Genomic DNA, 18,509 nt, shown 5'->3' on the forward strand with positions numbered 1-18,509 from the left:
CAAGGATGTAACTTTGGATTAAACATTGGCGGGGGGGGGGGGGGGGATGGGGTTGAGGTCCCCACTGATTCATCATGACAATATGATTATTGGGGAGGGGGGTTGTATTGGCTGGTTCTGATTATTGGGGGTGTTACACCCCCTAACCTCCCATAATTTACACCCATGGTCACCCCCGATGCTTGAGAGTTGGAAACCCTGCATGTCTGTCTTCGCAGTAATTGTAAAACTTTTCCACGCCCAACCCAAAAATTTGAGTTTGCGCGAGCAATAAAAGACCGTTCGTCTTCACCTCCTGCATGGTCGTAAATTCCAAAGTTTGCTCTACAACAGCTCAATCCGTGACGGGAGTTCATTTCTTTGGCAGAAGGTAGGGGGCGGTAATGGGGCCGAGGCTGCTTATCGCGTCACCATTACGCGAATGAGGAGCAGCTGTCGGACACGTCCAGTAGGTAACGTCCAAAACACGCAAATATCCACTTACTCATTAACGTACACAGCTTTCAATTATGGATGTTGATTTGCAGGTGCATATGCTGAATTGCGGGGCTGGTCTGTGCCTTTGCATCATATCCCTTAGTCATGCAGTTTGATGCTGTATCCAGGATGCTAGACTGCATCAGTCCGGGGTTAGTGGGGGGGGGGGGAGGTTGATATTAAAACGGGGATTCTGCGCGTGATGCGCCAGCGTCACTACGGTATTAATCCATGCATAGATTGTTTAAAACCGACGGACGAAAGAAGGTTCGTGCCTCGTCTGCCGATGCGCCGATAGGCTGGAGTGGGTTAGCGGCGGCGCCATCCCTCTGACAACCAGGTCTTAACTAGTCGTCTGATCCTTTAACCAGTCGGCATGAGTGGTGCGGACGTGAAGAAGCACCCGGTAAACGAGCTGAAGGAGCAGCTAGACATCCGGGAGGCTTCCGCGGAGGGAGCGGGACTTAGCGGCGGGGATCCCGGTTTCGCAGTGTGTCGTCATGCAGGTATGAGAGTCCATTTAAAAGAACAAGTTTGACAGCTGTAAAGTGGCGGGCGGGGCGGGGTGTGATTCTTGCGCTAAATCCTCATTTAGAGGGCTTGCCTGATTGGAGTCTGGTCATCTGTTTAGTATTTTCACTGTTCTTCTTGTATAAGATAAGGAAGATGAAAATGAGCTCCTAGAAATGGAGACCGGGCAAGGTGGAGAGATCAAGGAGGAGGGAGGTCAAAAGTTCAACCCCCACATGGGAGGTTTTGATCACCAAGCTGGTGAAGAAAGCCTGGAGATTTTGGGAGACCATCGGTCTAAACCAGATGTAGGGATGCATCCTGGTCAGCAGCCTTGTGAGTTCTATATTGTTTTGCATCATAACTGATCATGATGGTATGTTGCTAGTTTTTCTTCTTATTTATCAAAGAGTGTTGCATATTCAAAGCACTTCCCAAATGCACCACCTTCTTAATTACCCATAAGATCTTTAATATGCCCCCGGTTTACAGGTAGATTAGTCACATACAGAGTACGCAGGCAGTTGATGAGTAACTCAGTTACACCAAACCCTTTCTAACCTGGTAGGGAAGCCAAAACCAGGACAGTTCTGAATTAGAGTGCACGGGACAACCTGAAAGTCCTCCCAGAGATGTGCATGCCTCCAGAAACAATGTGAGGAGGATGTGTAAAAGCAGATCTGTGATGTACACTGCGTAGGGTTTGACGTGAAAGCAGAGTTGAAAACGGAGGAGGAAGAGGAATCTGGGCAGCCAGATGAATGTCATCAAGCACGGGGGTCGGTTGATGACTGGGAGGAGGAAGAGGGCACCAAGGAAGTGCGGTACGGCCGCAAGAGGCCGTTTAAGGAGGACAGTGCACACAGCTACTATGAGCACTGTGAAGACAAGAGGTATAACTTCCAAGTCCCTTTTGGGGGCCTCAACCCCAGCACCTTCCGGTTACAAGTACAGGCAGTCCCCAGGTTACAAACAAGATCGGTTCCATAAATCTGGCTTTAAGTCAAATTTGTCATTAAATTGGAAAAATAATAAGACAGTATGTAATAATAATTATACAGTAAAAATAAGAGTAGACTTTAAGGCAGTCTGTTCGTGAGTATGAGTTTTCTGTAAGTCAGATGTTCTTAACCCAGGGACTGCCTGTACTTGTAACCAGAAGGTGCTGGGGTTGAGGCCACCAAAAAGGACTTGTTTGACTGGGTTATGTAACATTAAATAATTTTGGATAAATATCTCAGCTGAGCAATGGCCTGATCATACCGCCCTTGGGCTGCCTATCTCACAGGTCCCGGTACCCCCCGCCTCCGGCGGAAGAGGACGAAGAGGACTTTGATGACTCCCTGGTGACTATTGACACCTGTGAGTAAGGCTGGGGGTCTCGTCCACTACCTAGGCATTCGGCAGCACAGAGCGGAGCTTGGGCATCAGGTGTGGCTGGTTTGACATGCTACAGTAAAATGGTGCCAAGTTTGGTTATGAGCTGTAAAGTCAGACAACAGCAGACTTTTAGTCAGATGACTGTTGCATTACTCAGATAATTCATTGTAAATGCTGGTCTACATTTTATAGGCTGTGTTCTTTGTGGAGTGGAATGTGTTGACTTATTGGGGTGGCTATATATGGCAAACGCAAGAACTACACCTGCTTATTATCTTTTTTTTTTATTGGTTTTATCATGATGACTTGTGCTGTCTAAATATGGGAGGACTTGATTGGCCAGGAGTGCAGAACTCTCTCACTGTCTTCCTTGCCAGTCACATGTGTCCAGTTGTGTCCTGAGCTGAGTTTGCTGCTGGGGGGATGGAGGAATCTTTGAGCCGTGTTGGAGGCGGCACCTTTTTTCGATGCTGCCGTGACTGCAGACGTCTGCGCTCTGAATGTGCGCGGATCTTGTCTTCCCACAGATAACTGTGATTTGCACTTCAAGGTTTCCCGTGACCGGTACAGTGGCTACCCCCTGACCATCGAGGGCTTTGCGTACCTGTGGTCTGGAGCCCGGGTCTCGTATGGGGTCAGCAGTGGTCGCATCTGCTACGAGATGAAGGTACCAGAGAGCTCTGTTCTCGAGTTGCCCTGGCATGACAGGGTCGATTCTCTGCGTTTGCTGTGTCAGCTGAGACCCTCCTCAGCACTTTTCTATAAAGACGTTCGTAATTGTGGTGGTTTTCACAGCTTGAAAAGACCACCTTTCTCTTTGTGCAGATAAATGAGGAAATTTCAGTGAAACATTTGCCGAGCAGCGAGCCAGACCCTCATGTGGCGAGAATAGGCTGGTCTCTGGATTCGTGTAGCACACAGCTTGGTGAGTTTTCCGTTGTGGAGACTGCAAAAAAGGTCCCCACAAGGTCAAAATAGCAGGTTCACATTGGGGAGACATTTGGTTCCCACAAAGTCATTTATACAAGCCGACACATATACATGCACATTCCCAAGTGTATACAAACATGGCTCACCCTGTGACCCGGAGCTCCTGCAACTCAACAAGTAGAGCATTGTGCTAACAGCCCAAAGATCATGGGTTTATGTAAATGTTACATGCTGGTTTTTTTTTTTTTTTTCCTGTTGGCTCTCAGGTGAGGAAGATTTCTCATATGGGTATGGGGGAACCGGGAAGAAATCATCTAACTGTAAATTCGAGGATTATGGAGAAAAGTTTGGCGAGAATGATGTCATCGGATGCTTCATAGTAAGTGCTTTTCTCACACCTGCATCGCCAGAGTTCGGAGACCCCCGCCGTAGAATTTCCATCATCTTCCCTCAGGACTTTGAAAGCGGTGACGAGGTGGAGATGGCCTTCTCGAAGAACGGGAGATTTCTAGGTGTGGCCTTTCATGTGGCAAAGGCAGAGCTTGCTGGACGGTCGCTTTTCCCTCACGTCCTCGTCAAAAACTGCGCTGTTGAGTTCAACTTTGGCCAGCAGGAGCAACCCTTCTTCCCACCCCTAGAGAACTACACCTTTATCCAACATGTCCAGCTGGGGAACAGGACACGGGGGGCGGTTGGCCCAGCCACCAGATCTGACTGTGAGGTGAGATGGGTTTTCCGTCCTCTTAATTGAACACAGCCAGATCTCTGCAGTTCTGGAGGGCCGTTGCTCTGGACTTGACAGCTTGTGGTCTCTTGTCTTCAGATCTTGATGATGGTGGGCCTACCTGCATCAGGGAAGACCACATGGGCCATCAAGTATGCTCTGGAGAACCCTGAGAAGAAGTACAACATTCTGGGAACAAACTCCATCATGGAGAAGATGAAGGTGAGATTGTTGGTTAAACTCAAAGCCCTGAAGAGTACTCAAATGATTGACTCTGACTCTCTATCCAGGTCATGGGTCTTCGTCGACAGAGGAACTATGCGGGGCGCTGGGACATCCTGATCCAGCAAGCCACACAGTGCTTGAACCGGTTGATCCAGATTGCTGCTCGCAAGAGGCGCAACTACATCCTGGACCAGGTATAGCTGGGTCTTCCTGGGGTTGTGGCTGCGATTGTAAAAGGATGAATTTTTCAAGGATTGTATTTAGTTCTGGTAAAACAAGTCATGCTTTGAAAATAACATGTCTGCATTGTAAGAAGGAACAAATGGGGATAAACCTAGATAATTTTAGGGCCTGTTTGAACATGTATAGAAAGGTAGGCTAGGTTTAGAGCTCTGAGGGAGGTTTGAGGTTATTTTTTCCTGGGGTGCTTGTACTGTCAAAGGATGGTAAGATACCCTCCTGGTATGTAATGTGTTATAGAAACCGGTTAGCTTATTCAATATTAATTTATTATTGTTACTTACTTTTTATCACATGTTCTCTTCCTCAACTTGCTGTAGCAATCTACTACTCTGTGGTCTTCAGAACCTGTGTAATTAACCTTCATTGGGGTCCTCTGGAGTTTGTTGCACAGAACAAGGTGGCCAAAAATAAGCCTGAATTTAGGAGCCTATCTAAACAGCTCCTGCTGCTTCCTTGTCACTGTTGCCAGACGAACGTCTATGGATCGGCGCAGAGACGGAAAATGCGCCCTTTTGAAGGTTTCCAGCGCAAAGCTGTTGTGATCTGTCCAACCGAGGAGGACCTGAAAGAACGAACAAAAAGGCAGACCGAAGAGGAGGGAAAGGACGTGCCTGACCACGCGGTGTTGGAGATGAAGGGTAGGAAGCCAAAGACAAACAGAAATGCCCCCCCAGACTAGTCTGCATCTTGTATATTTGTGTCGGTTACTCTGTTTTGACTTTGAAACACCTGTGCCGCTCTCACCATACTGTCTCATTTCCCGTAGCGAACTTCGTTCTCCCTGAGCCTGGTGACGTCCTCGACGAGGTGCTGTTTATGGAGCTCCAGCACGAGCAGGCCGCCCTGCTGGTGAAGCAGTATAATGAGGAAGGCCACAAGGCGGGACCGCCGCCTGACCGGCGCCACGAGGGCCGGCAGGCTGGTTACCGTGGTCGTGGCGGATACCAGCGTTATGAGAACCGCGCCGGGCCCCCGGGAGGCTACCAGAACCGTGGCGGGGGCTTCCGGGGGGGTAACTGTCCGGTGTTAATGTGTCTGTGCGCGTTCATCACTGTATGTGCTACAGCTTACTGATACTGCTGTTTCTGTTGAAGGGTACAACTGTGGTGGCAACCACCAGCAGAACCGATGGAGCAATCACCGGGACAGCGCCTCTGGTGGCAGGGATGGCTACGGACGCAATTATTCTGGAGGCTACAGTCACAGCCGACCGGGTCCTTATGCCAAAGGAGTGTACAGTCAGGTGAACATGCTGCATATATTTCTAGGCTAACAGTAAAAAGCATTTAACGCTATCAGATCCTCACTGTCCTCATTGTTATTTGCAGGGCTACAGCCAGGGCTACAATCAAGGCTATGAGCAAGACAACTACAACCCTGGTTACTATGGCAGCTACAGCCAGTATCCTGGATACGAGCAAAGCTACAGTGAGCCTTCAGCACATGCCTACAATCAGCAGCCGAACTACAATCAGCAGTACCAGCAGGTGTGGGCGGGGGGGTTAATTGCTGTCACCCAGCTTCTTATTGGTGACAGTGCAGCTTGTTCTTGATAGATTGACAGCCCAGTCTCCCCTCTCTCTCTCTACAGTATGCACAACAATGGCAGCAGTACTACCAGAATCAGAGCCAGTGGAACCAGTACTACGGCCAGTATGGCGACTACTCCAGCCAGGGCTCCCAGGGCAGTCAAGGTGGGCGTTAGCCCCGCCCCCCTCGGACCCCGGGCCAGCTGTCCTTGGGGCTGCTGGCATCTCGTGGGCTTGCTCAGCGCAGGGGGTGTTTCACAAAGCAAGATTTCTCAGTTAGGTGTGTTACCTTAAGCTTGAAATTGTGATCGTCCAATAGGAATGCTTCTTACTTAAACTCTTATTGGACAGTCATGACTTCTAGATTAAGTTAACCCATCTAACTGAGAAATCTTGCTTTGTGGAACACCCCCCAGCTCCGCACTCTTGTCCATCTGTCTTCCGTGTTCTTGTTCCTCCTGCTTTGTGTTCCAGACTAGTCGCGGTTCACCCCACGCTGTCGGCGGGTTTGCCGTGCGTCCGACCACTCGGCCCACAGTTAGGATGGGACATGCCCACTGCTCTGGCTCTCTGTCTAGCTCCTACTCGGTTCCACCAACTTTTACTCTTGAAACATTAGCTTTGGTGTCTTTACAAATAATGACCTCAAAAAACAAAAGAGGAAGAAAAAAAAAAAAAACTGCATAGAGCGTGACCCCCCCTAGATAATGGATCTGCCAGAGGTGGAAATTTCAGGTCCAGAAAGTAAAAATCCAGAACAAGATTTTCCATCTCTGCAAGCCGCCCACATGGTTACATCCCTGGTACAGGGGTAGCAGACAGTAGCCATTCCAGGTGACCTCAGCGTTCCAGTCCCAGTGCGGGGGCGACCGCCACTGTCCCTGATTACGGAGCGCCCATCTCAGATGCGTCCTTTCTTTTTAAGGTTAAGTTCATTACCGAGGGCTGGGTTCCAGGCCCATCTTCTGCTGCACTGACATAGGTAGAAGAATGTCTATAGTGGACATTCGCAGAGTCAAGCCTGTAAATCAGTGTATTGTGAAGAAATTAACCCACAGTTGCATCTTTTTAAAAACATAATTTATGTGAGCAATATATGTATCCAGGGGTGTTGGAGGGGTGTGGATACCCTGGCAGATTCAGGGGGGCCAGGCATTTTACAGGGACCCTGGAATACGTAAAATTATTAAATTATATCATGTAAGGGACATGGGAGGGGGCAAAATGTTTAGCTAAGCCTCTGTGTATATATTTATATATATATCACTATTCCTATATCGCAGTTCCCATGATTTTCAGTGTTAACTATTGTTTACTAGTTTTGTGGTAGTTTTGCGTTAAGTACTAAATCTATTAAATGTGACATTATTGCCGTTTGCTGTGTGTAACTTCAGTTTGGACGTGCGAGGGAGGGGTCATGGCCAGGATCAGGCCAATCACCCAGCTGCCTCAGGGTTTACGAGGTCCAGCCACGTGTTTACACACGTTCTGCACCGTCGTCATTCATGTTCGATAGAAATGCCACAGATTCGCTCTGGCTCGCTGGCAGTGTATTACTATAACACCATAGTCAACTCACTCTTTACTTAATCACTTGTTTCTCATGAACATCATTTCTGAACCAAAGCACCTCAGTACTTCTCCACCTGTGACAACGTAGCTTATCCTGGTCACGGAGGACTTGGTGTCCATCCCAGAGAGAGAAGGGCACAAGGCTGGGTAATTTATGTAGATAATGGTAATTCTAACCAACAAAGGAAAAAAGTACTAACACTTTATTAAAGTTAGCAAAAAAAAAAAAAACATCAAGATTATACTGGATTTAATAAGGCAGGGAAAATGTTATTTGTTTTGTTTGTAAACAAAAATACAAAAACTGTGGAAACAGCGTGTGGAGAGGACACCTCATCTGAAAACTACAGCGACCATAAGTCCACAGCGACTTGGTCTACAGCAGGGCCTGGGAAAAAACCGAGCTTCACTTTGCCAGTGGGGGGGCGTTTTCATGTCCCATGAAAGTTACAATAGGCTCGTTAGATTTTTTTTTTCACCTTCATTTTTTTTTGAAAGACCTACATTCTGAATCAGTTTTTCGTTTGTTTTTTTGGAGAGACTCATTTTTGCGTGTTGGAATAGAAGTATCATATTTGTGAATATTCATGGTACTTGAACATAAATGTTACATTTTCTCTTTTAATGATCATGCCGGCCAGTAAAAATTGCTCTGTGGGCTGGCTTTGGCCCAGATCTGTCCTACAGTGACCAGGGTCTCCCGCAGGTTCTCATTCATGGTGGTGCACCAGTGATGCGTTGAGAAATGTGTCCGCGGTTACGAGTCAAAGTATTATGATGTTCCGGTAACTTGCGGACAGGTCAGTTATTATAAAATTTAAGCATATAAAGTGGGTTGCGCATCATTTTGACTTTTTAAATATTAGCGTTAGTCAGGTTGAATTATAAACACACTTTTTAGTTTTAGATCTATGATGACATTTTATGGCATTGATAAAAATAATAGGCTAATGGATTTCAAGAGTACAGTAATATTTGTTATTGCCTAATGTAGAAATATTTTGAAATTTAAACTGGAAATAATTCAAGAAAAGTTGGAAAGGGACAACACTGCAGACAGTCACCACCCAGGGCCTGTGAACCACCACTACCTGCAACATGAGATTCAGTAGAAGTCTTGATTCCTTCCAGCCCTGTGAGATTCTTCCTTTTACATAAATGGCGCTTCTTACACAAACATTTCAATGTTGTAATACTAATGAGTATTTGGCTGCCTAAGTTTGCCATTGTCCTTTAGCGATTTTACCGAAGAAGGGGCCCAAATTTACTGTGCTCCTGCTTGGGTATGCTATGAGTCTATTCGGCGTACAGGTGGGGGGCGCCATTGATAGTGAATGCTGCTTCCGTCATGGTCTATAGTTGTCACCTGATCTTCTTGTTTCTTCTTGAACCATATTTTCTCACACATGCTGGGGTGATGAGCCATAGTTTGGGGGCTCTGCTGTCCTCCTGTGCCTCAATGGGTTTTGCACCAGTAGCAAGTGGAGGGATATTATGTGGGGTCTATGAAGACGTTCAGACTAAGAGCTGAATCTGGAAGAAGCAGTTTGGACCCCATGAGCAGGTCAAGAAAAGGGGCAGACTGATGGGTTTGAGGTCTCATGGTAAAACCCAGAGCTGTGCATGGCTGGATGTCAGGGCTGCCTGTGTGCTGCTATGGGGTTCTGCTGAGGGGGCAACCCTACAAGAGGTTCAGCTTGCTTGGGGGATGTGTGCTGTGGTGACTATGATCTCTGCTCTTGTCCTTGTGCAAGTTCAGCTCCTCCATCTTGTCGAGTAGGATGGCCGGAGGCATGGAGCAGCCCCGCGGCCTCTGGGGGGCAGTAGATAGCTGCTGCTGTCTTCGCTTCAATTCCTGGAAGATGTAAGACACAGCTCTTTCCTGGGGGAAGGGCTGGAAAGGAAGACGGTGTGACCTTAAGAAACACTACCCCTTCCAGGGATTCTCAGATTGTCCTGCAAAGACCCAGCCTGTCTCACCTCAAGGCTTGAATAAATGAACAAGATCCACAGTCCTGGATCACCACATTTCCTATCTCCATACCAAACAGGACCAAATATGAGTCTTTGGTTACCTTATCTGGAGTGGACCCTGAGATCACTCTGCTTTCAGGGAGCCCAGGAGTCCACATGCCTGGCTCGGTCTGGGTGGACTTTTCCAAAAGCTCAGTGCTTTCTCCATTTTTCTGTGGCATAGAGAGGTCCTCAACTGTGTCTCTCCCCTGGCTTTGCGGGAACGGGTAGGTGTCTTCCTCGGAGCCTGATCAGAAAAATGTTACCAAGATTACGAATCTGCACTGGCTGAAGTAATCAACAGGCAGGGCAACAGAGGTAACTCACACCAGCTGTTTGCTTTGGCCTTGACATCTGGGGTGGCTGTGCAGGGACAGGACCCCGCAGATGTCTTGAACCTCTTTATGCACTCCAGGCCCACCTGATTCCGGCAGTGCCTGTGGCAGTTAACTCCGCAGTCTGCCATGGAGGGAGAAACATATGGTATCAACCCGCAAGACCGGCTGTGCACTACATTGTGCTTTACAATCACGCCAGAATGTTCTCAGTGCTGAGAGGGCAAAGCTTTGAGGTAATTTGTGGTTCTGGAAACATCTTACCTTTGCAGCGGAATCCCTGTTTCATTACTCCCCACAGCTGCAAGAGAACAGAAGAGTAGGGTCATAGGCGAAGGAGGACCGGGCCAGACATGGGCAGGCGCGGGCCACGGGGTTCGTACTTACAAAACCCCCACAGGTGTCGCAGAAGGTCGGCTTCTTGTAGCTCGTCTCGTGGAAGTTGTGTTGGAAGTTGAAGCCGAGCTTGGCGCACACGGACATGCCCCTCAGGAAGTAGGAGGTAATGTCTTCCCGACTGATTTCCCCTTCCCTGAAAAAAGGGAGAGGGAAAGGGTTATGGCACAAGGATCTACGAAAAGCCCAGGTGGAATGACCTGGACATCCCTGACTGATCCCTTTACGATGCCATACTTTAGGACCATCTGTTGTACCCATTACCTGTCACTGTCATGAGTGCAGAAGGAGAAGGGAAAATTGGCAGCTATTTTCTCAAAATCCTCCATGGAGATGTAGCCATCCAGGTTCTGGTCGTAATTCTTCATTATTGACTGCAGGGGGCGACAAACACATGATTTACAGTTGCATCTGGTGTCCTCTGAACTGGGGAAAAAAAGTCAGCTACTGTCTTTTCTAAAGTGTCAAAATACTCCTCGTACTCACATCAACCATTTGCTGGACGTGTTTCGAGATAGTTTCTGGATCCAGTTGGAATGTCACCTCTGATCCCCACTCTGCGATAATAGGGGGCTTAACTGGAACCACGGCCTACAGAAACATGTGACCACAGATGTAGCATAATTCCCTAACCTACAACATGGGCTTAAATGCAAAGAGGAAGGAGGACATCGCTCAACCCTGACAGCCAACCTGGACCTTGGGGTTCCTGAGCTCCTTGGTGTAGGACAAGTCATAGATTTCATCCTCAGTGTAGTACAGATCCAAAGATAGCTGTGGACAAGCAGACATTTTGAAAAATCAAATAACAGAACATGGATATAACTGGATAGCATTTCCATGATGAAAATGAGCAGCTATGCTACAGCTTTGCTTGCAGCATTCCAGTGCTGGAGGTGACATCACTCTCTGGTTATGATGCAAATGCACATATTAGCGTAGCCCTTCCCTGCTGCTTCACCATCAGCAGGTAACACTGCTGCCCGGCCATGATGCTAATGCACACGTTAGCATAGCGCTTCCCCACTGCCATACTGTTAGCAGGTAACACTGCTATCTGATTATAATGCTAACGCACATGTTAGCATAGCGCTTCTCTGCCATCTCACCATCACCAAGTAAAAGTGCTGCCCAGCTGTGATGCTAACACACGTTAGCATAATGCTTCCTCCGCCTCACCGTCAGCAGATGCAGCAGGTCCTTGTTGGGCTCGAAGGGCGGTGTGCAGGTGTGGATGTCCAGCAGCTCCTTGATGTTGCTGTACAGGTGCTGCACTTTACTCAGGTTGATCTTGTCCTCCTCCAGGTAGCTGGGTAGCACCTCATTCAGGGAGATCAGGTCTTTCAGATGCACTCCCAGGATGGGTACCCTGAAGCCCCTGCTCTCCCCGAACACCCGCCGATAGCTGCTGTAGTTGCTGCTGGAGGACAGCAGGTCCATCATCTCGTTCAGGATCTGTAGCAATGGGGGGTGTTTTTGAGATGGCAAACACAAGTAACTGTGTGCTAGAGCCCCCTACTGGTGCTTTGGATAAGTGGCAGAGTCATCACTAAGCCTGAGTTAACGTCAGAAACACTGTTGTAAAGCTGTTGCTTACTGTTAAAAGCTTTACTCTGTTCTTGCTATTTTACTCCCCATCTACATGTCTAAAAAGCTACCCCCCCACCCCAATACTGGAGCCCCAAGTTGACCTTGGTGACATCGGGAGGCAGCAGAGAGGTTGTGTCTTTGAGACGAGAGATGGCGCTGTGACAGAGGCCCCCCATCACTGCCATCAGCGTGTTGAAGTTCTGCAGCACCCGCAGCTTCTGCAGTGGGGGGTGGGGTGGGGTGGGGTGGGGCAGGGACATTTCATTTTCCTCCTTTTTGCAGATCCTTGTCCCGCCGCTCAGTGTGTCTGTACTGCAGCAGCACCCACCTGAGCCACGTGGATGAACTTGGTGAAGACTTGGGCTCGCTGCTGTGCCGTGTGTTTGCTGAGGATCATGAGCTGCACCCACTGCGAGACGCCATTGCACAGCATGACTGAGCACTGCAGAGCCGGGTTCCCATGCACTGAGCCGTGCACGATGTAGCTGCGGTAGTCCAGGTGCTGAGGGTGAGAGTGGGCCAATGAGTTCCAGCCGTTGTCTCCCAGTGCCTGTTCAGATCATGCCACACCCACCCTGACCACGCCCCCACACCACCCTGTCCACACCCACCTACAATGACCACTTCCACCCTATAATGACCATGCCCCCTACCCACATACCCACCTTGATCACTCCCCCCACCTTGCCCTGACCGTGACATGTCCAGCAATGGCCTCCGCCCCGCCCCGCCCCAGCCCAGCACACACACCGAAACCTTGCAGAAGTGCTCAAACTCCAGGTAACTGAGCAGCTCAGCAATCTCCTCCGGCTCCACGTGATCAAAAAGCAGCGAGACCTTCCTCTTCTTCAAGCTGGGAGATGGACACTGGGACGAGTTCACAGGGGGGTCCCTGGGTCGTGGGATCCGGAGACGGAAGGTCACAAAGAGTAAACTCAACCGTAAAACCCCAGATTCCTTCATCACATCTTGCAGGGACTGTGCCTCGGCGCCACCTACAGGTAGGAGGTGTTGAGCAGCTTGCAGTGAGACTCCTCCCCCTCTGTCCTCACCAGGTCACACATGTCCTGCATAACCTGCTCCAGCTGGGTGTCAGTCTTGAACACTGCAGGAAATAGGCTGATCCAGTGCCTGAATGGGGGGGGGGGGGGGTTATCAAGTCAGCCTTTTCTTATGAATGAAGGAAGAACAAACTGGGCTTCCGGCATATTGGGGGAGGGCCCTACCTGATGAGGTGGCAGACCTGAGATCGTTGCTGTGTCTTCCTCTCTGCGGGACACTCCTTATAGGTGACAGAGTCAAGGAGACATAATCATGCGACCATTCGGTGGGCAGAATCACGGCACACGCACACACACACTCATAGGGGGGCACGCCACACGCACAAAGGTGGGTGACCGGACACTCAAGAGGATATAGGGAGAGCAGCGTGCGTGCAAATGTGTGCGAAGGCACCACCCAGCTGTGCATCATCAGGGTCATGTGAACCAGGTCTCCTCCCCTGCACAGTCTGCCATCTGAGTCTGAGACACAAAGAATCGCACGTCTGTCATTAAAGAAAAACCACAAAACCGCCGCCTTCGTTGCTGCAGGTCACCGCCGGCGGAAGTCGGCGCGCTCTTCCTGAGTGCTGCAACTACGTTAGTAATGAGCCTGGCGAAATTCGGCAGCCGGGCCAGAGAGCAGGCTCCCATCCGACGGCTCCCACAGGGAAACAGAGGAGGATTGTCTGGGTTGTTTTCCTGCATGTTCAGCCCGGCTTTCAGCGTGGATTCCTCCCACTTACTGGTGCTTGAAAGATTAGCTTATGTAACCTGGCTGTGGATAACATGGGGGACTGTGAGACCCCAAAAAAGACGGGGGGAGAGGGGTGGAATAGAGAGCGTGGTGCCTCATGGGGGGAGCGCCCGGCCGGTTAACCCTCTGTCTCCCTAGAGCACGGCCTCACCGAAGCAGTGCAGGCAGCATTGGATGAGCTCCTCTAGGCTGATGGCGTGACTCAGCACCCCAGTGTCGGTTGTCTGCAGCGCCTGCCGGATGTCCGAGGGACTTGGACAAGTCATGCACCTCTGCCGACATTTCGGCCCAGCCATGCCCTCCTTACAGGCCTTCCTGGAGTGGGACAGGGGTCAAAGGTCACTAGATTCCCACAACTGTAAAACGAGGCCCCATCAATAAAGGTACAGGCAGGGGTGAGATTTTTGGCCCCATGAAATTATATTATACTGGGCCTCCAATCCAGACAAATTTAAATATGTTCCAAACTTTTTAGGGTACCTGTCACTCAAGGGTCCTTGGAATCCTCCTAACTCAGGCAGTCCTGCATTTAGGTCTGCTGTTGGCATCAGACGTGGGATTAACACAGTACAGGGCTGTCCCTGGGCTACTCTTTTACCTTTGAACCTCTTGTGCCCGATTTGCACCGTAGTAAATGCGAACAATGGCCGACACAGGGTTGGGGCACTCTGAGTTGCGCTCACTCACCTGACTGTGGCTTGCATGCTCTCAGCATGTGACTGCAGGCTTCTTCAAGAGTATCTGAATGTGGTTCCCTGGCACCGGTGCCAGTGGTTGTACAACGCGCGTGAAAAAAACACGGCCTCAGCTGACGCAACAAGATTGCGTCAGCGTGTGATGGAAATCCCGCTCGTCCCAAAGTCCCTCGATGCCGAAAGGTGGCATCAGAGAGCAGCGAATTCAGCCGGCCGCTTAGTCTGGCGTGGGGCGATTTTTCAGTTGAATTTCAAGCCTCCTTTTTCACATCCTGAAATCTCTGTATCGAGGCTGAGGTGCATTCTGACGGGCCCTTAAGATGTGCCCTCTCACTTCTCCCCCTCGCTTCCCTGCTGTCCCGTCCTTCTGCTTTTTTACGAAATGCCACTAATGGTCAGTCTACCTCCAAGCCTGTCTGCATATCACCAACCCGGCACCATGCAGGCTACTTACACCGCAGCTGCAGCTACCGGTGCTCTGCAGGGCCGGACCATGGCCCATCCGCAGGCCATAGTACGTATGTGTGTTGACAGCGCCTGGCCAGCCCCCACCCCCCTCGCTGCCCCTTCCCTTCCTCTTCCGTCTGCTTCAGAAAACACCACCCTGGAAGTCCCCCTCCCCCACAGCGCCTCCTCGCTGTGGTCATGCCTACGCTGAGAGGCCCATCCTCCTTCCTGTCTCCCTTTCTTCACATGCAAATTCCCCTCTCCTTTGATTAACTGATCAATGGAGTCTGTATGAATTCCCCATTTGTGTACCATGGCCTCTCTCTTGCCCCCCCCCACAAACACACACACACAAGCATAAACATTCTCAGGCAGCCTACAGTTGTTATTTATGCCATGAAATGGTGTTCTGTGATTTGGATACATACAATGCCACTCCCCCCCCCCCCCCCCCGGGTAAAAACCGTCTGACTTATCGGCACAGTAATGCACATGCACAGACAAACACAGCGACCAAATGAGCCAAGTTCGTGATGTCATTTGGGAGAGGCACTGTATGTCCCACATTGTCTTCCCAAGATGGGGCATTCTGCAGGTCGCCTGAGAGCCTCTAAGCAATTATACTTCATTCACTTCAGAAGTACCTTTCTTTAAAAAATATGAGCGGGGCAAACCTGTCACATGCCCAAAGGTGACGCTGTCATGAGGGAAAGGGTTGTCACCGGCGTGGTGGCACAGGTATGAAAGAACTCACCAGACGCGTTTCCTGACCACCACGACACCCACAGAAAGTTCCTGGAACTGGAAAGTTCCAGTTTCTAACAAGCTGATAAGGCCCTTCAGATAAGAGAAAAACGAGAGTGACAGAATGGAAGTGCGGAGGATCATCGTGAGCCGTCGCCAGTGGTCACCTTACGCTTCCTGTCTCTGACGGGTTCAGCCCCAAAGGTCACAGGACGTCTACGTGAATGGAGGTCTGACGCAGGTTAAGCCTCCCACGTCTGAGGGGTGTGTTTTTACATTACAGCAGCAGGAACCAAATGGTGGACACCCGTCCACATCAGAAACACAATATAATCAGGATTGTGCAACCAACTCCCCCCCCCCCCCCTCAGAACTTGGCTTCGTGTGGCTGATAGAATTTGGACCTCAGGGAAAAAATAATTCAGTCCCCCTGTTTTACAGAGGCCATCGCATTTTTATAAGGTGCTGAATGATTCAGCTGAATGTCCCATGGCAATCCTGAAATCTAATTCTTCAAACCTCTCTTTTCATTTGACACTTTTAAGTTTCTGTCAGAAAACACCCTTGTTTATGATGCACTAAATGCAGGAACAGGGGAAAGCACTGTATGTGTGTGTGTGTCCGTGTGTGTGTCTGAGGATTATGTTTATATTACATTGTGGGGACCAACCATTCCCCACAATGTAATAAAAACATGCTATTTTGACATTGTGGGGACCATTTTTTCAGGTCCCCTCAAAGATATGTGAATGCAATCAAAAAAGTAAAAATGCCAGAAGTCTCATTGTGTTTGATTACTTGTGGTTAAGGTTAGGGCTGGGTAGGGGTTAAGGTCATCATGTTAGGATTAGAGTTTTCCCTATAGAAATGGAGAGTCCCCACAAAGATATAATTACAAACTTGTGTGTGTGTGTGTGTGTGTGTGTGTGTGAGAGAGAGAGAGAGAGAGAGAGAAACACCCAGGGTTGACCGACAGGTTCATCCAAAAGTTCATACTGTCCACGAGTCACTCAGAAACACACCTACCGGTCCGACAGCCAGACGTCTGTCACCCATCCATGTCTGCTAAGCCACAAGCAGCCATGGGGATGACACACAGCCTGAGCTGCAGACCCGACGCCGGACATTAAATGCAGCATCACCTTTTTCAAAGATGTCAGGAAGACACTGACAGACAGACGCATCCCAACAGATTCCTGCTCACCGGCTGCCCTGTACCCACACAAATCAGGACGGAATCAGACAGGAAGCCGCACCATGTCTACCCTGACGTGTGTGTGGCACTGGGGTTGGGTACCTGCTCTCCTTACGATTCATCTCAGGCTCCCAGTCCTTCGTCTGCGCCTCCTCCCCCCCAGGAGGGCACCGTAACTCTACAGCTCCATGGCTCACTCCCTCTTGCCCAGCCTGCCCTGGATGGGTCCAACAGGCTTGCTCTGGAGGAGCCCCCGCTGCTGACTCCCCCTGCCTCCTGAAGCTGGGACCGCTGGCACTCCTGGTAGGCGGCTGGCCAGGCCCTGCTGGAAGTCTGACTCTCTGAAGCAGAGAGGATGAGACCTGCTTGATGGCAGACGGTCTGAGCTCTAGGGTGAATGGAGCTGGAGGAAAAACTGTTAGACTCTCTTACGAGCACAAGATCAGCGACACTTAAAGAGAGGAACTGGATCTGGGAGATAGAGGAACTGTCATAGTCGTATGTGATGGGGAGGGGGGGGGGGGAGAGAGAGAGAGAGAGAGAGAGGGGGGGGGGGGGGTTAGTGGTTAATGACAGTCAAGTATACGAGTAGACACATGTACAGACACAATAACCTGCATTTAAAAATACATCATCTGACGAAAGCTTCAGTAGTGGAAACTCCCTTATTTTAAATGGAATTTTATGGGGAGAGAGAAGACGTAGTAACTATTGTCACAAGCATGTTGAGAAAAACGTTTCCACAAGTTCTTCTTAGGTAATACATTTATTATTATTATTATTATTATTATTATTAGTAGTAGTAGTAGTATTTGCGACCAGTCTCCAGGAATTTTACCTTGATTATAATGTTACTCTTTCCCCTCTGCCGTTCGCCTCTCACTCTGCCAGTCCTCACCGGTGTCAGGGTTGGATTCCAGTAGAACCAGCTGGGCTCTAGGACTGAAAAGCATCCTTGTTTAGGCAGGGAAAGAAATGGAGATATAGAGCTTCGTCTTATGTCCCTGTAGGTGAATGTGTGCTACGCCTATCGTTGTTTCCACACGTGAGTATGATGAATAAGGCGGATTACTCCTCCTAACAGTATTTAACGACTTTTTTTTTTTTTACCATAAGAGCTGACGTACACTGAAAAGGACAATATTCAGGCAGATACAATTAAATATTAATGTAACAATTTAAATAAAATCCTTCATTTTTTATTACTTCTAAAGCTTATTTTTAATCTTAGCTCTTATATTTGGTCTTAGGAACGCAAACATTGGTAAACCGGCATTAGGTAACTGGACTTGAGTGGTTTAATAAATGCAAATCGCCACAGCTTTGCATTTCGGTTTTGTATTCAAGATAAACGTTGCAACTGCAATACGGCCAGACATGACTGAAAAGCGCCCAGTCTATGAACTACGGAGTAGACAATTTCCGTACAATATACATGTTGTTTTTCTTTATTAACTGCATGAAAACTGTGAGAGCACCTAAGCGGAGCTTTTCTTGGCTTGGCAGGTGAGAACCTGGGACTTGTTGAAGGCGCTGGGTTTTGACACGTTTTGTAAATGTACCAGCTAGGTTTATCAGCACTGCCGGAACCCTCACGTCCGGTGATAGGAGCTTACAGCCATACACTGGCTTTAATGCAGTCCCACTGCACCATCGCTTTCTCCGTGCTGATTTACAGAAAGCACAGTTCATTACAGAAGCATTTAA

General features: G+C 49.2%; 2 protein-coding genes across 5 annotated transcripts; one reads left to right on the forward strand and one right to left on the reverse strand.

Moving 5' to 3' along the window:
- Positions 1 to 384: 384 nt before the first annotated feature.
- Positions 385 to 7,391, forward strand: hnrnpul1 (heterogeneous nuclear ribonucleoprotein U-like 1). 3 transcript variants are annotated; one of them, XM_023807298.1, is made up of 16 exons: positions 385 to 452; positions 849 to 983; positions 1,135 to 1,323; positions 1,688 to 1,880; positions 2,276 to 2,349; positions 2,895 to 3,034; positions 3,193 to 3,292; positions 3,564 to 3,676; positions 3,752 to 4,018; positions 4,121 to 4,243; positions 4,312 to 4,440; positions 4,959 to 5,127; positions 5,256 to 5,501; positions 5,584 to 5,732; positions 5,818 to 5,976; positions 6,081 to 7,391. In XM_023807298.1, exons 1-16 carry the CDS (start codon positions 422 to 424, stop codon positions 6,192 to 6,194), a joined length of 2,331 nt encoding a protein of 776 aa, XP_023663066.1. In that variant the 5' UTR covers positions 385 to 421; the 3' UTR covers positions 6,195 to 7,391. The 3 variants fall into 3 exon arrangements, with proteins under 3 accessions (XP_023663066.1, XP_023663067.1, XP_023663068.1); XM_023807299.1 differs by having other exon boundaries at positions 408 to 448; XM_023807300.1 differs by lacking the exon at positions 385 to 452 and adding an exon at positions 501 to 527.
- Positions 7,392 to 7,823: 432 nt separating this feature from the next.
- On the reverse strand, positions 7,824 to 17,839 carry rasgrp4 (RAS guanyl releasing protein 4). 2 transcript variants are annotated; one of them, XM_072701280.1, is made up of 18 exons: positions 17,641 to 17,839; positions 16,905 to 17,289; positions 13,873 to 14,036; positions 13,342 to 13,447; positions 13,151 to 13,213; positions 12,924 to 13,055; positions 12,675 to 12,816; positions 12,253 to 12,426; positions 12,026 to 12,142; positions 11,514 to 11,789; positions 11,028 to 11,108; positions 10,821 to 10,925; positions 10,599 to 10,708; positions 10,326 to 10,470; positions 10,203 to 10,239; positions 9,931 to 10,062; positions 9,666 to 9,850; positions 7,824 to 9,484 (listed from the first exon to the last, which is right to left on the reverse strand). In XM_072701280.1, the coding sequence occupies exons 2-18, from the start codon at positions 16,922 to 16,924 to the stop codon at positions 9,272 to 9,274; spliced, it is 2,202 nt and encodes a 733-aa protein (XP_072557381.1). In that variant the 5' UTR covers positions 16,925 to 17,289; positions 17,641 to 17,839; the 3' UTR covers positions 7,824 to 9,271. The 2 variants fall into 2 exon arrangements, with proteins under 2 accessions (XP_072557381.1, XP_023663071.2); XM_023807303.2 differs by lacking the exons at positions 13,342 to 13,447; positions 13,873 to 14,036; positions 16,905 to 17,289; positions 17,641 to 17,839 and having other exon boundaries at positions 7,824 to 9,445; positions 13,151 to 13,286.
- Positions 17,840 to 18,509: the final 670 nt, after the last annotated feature.

This window comes from Paramormyrops kingsleyae, chromosome 17, assembly GCF_048594095.1.
Source record: "Paramormyrops kingsleyae isolate MSU_618 chromosome 17, PKINGS_0.4, whole genome shotgun sequence".
NCBI classification, from domain to species: Eukaryota; Metazoa; Chordata; class Actinopteri; order Osteoglossiformes; family Mormyridae; genus Paramormyrops; species Paramormyrops kingsleyae.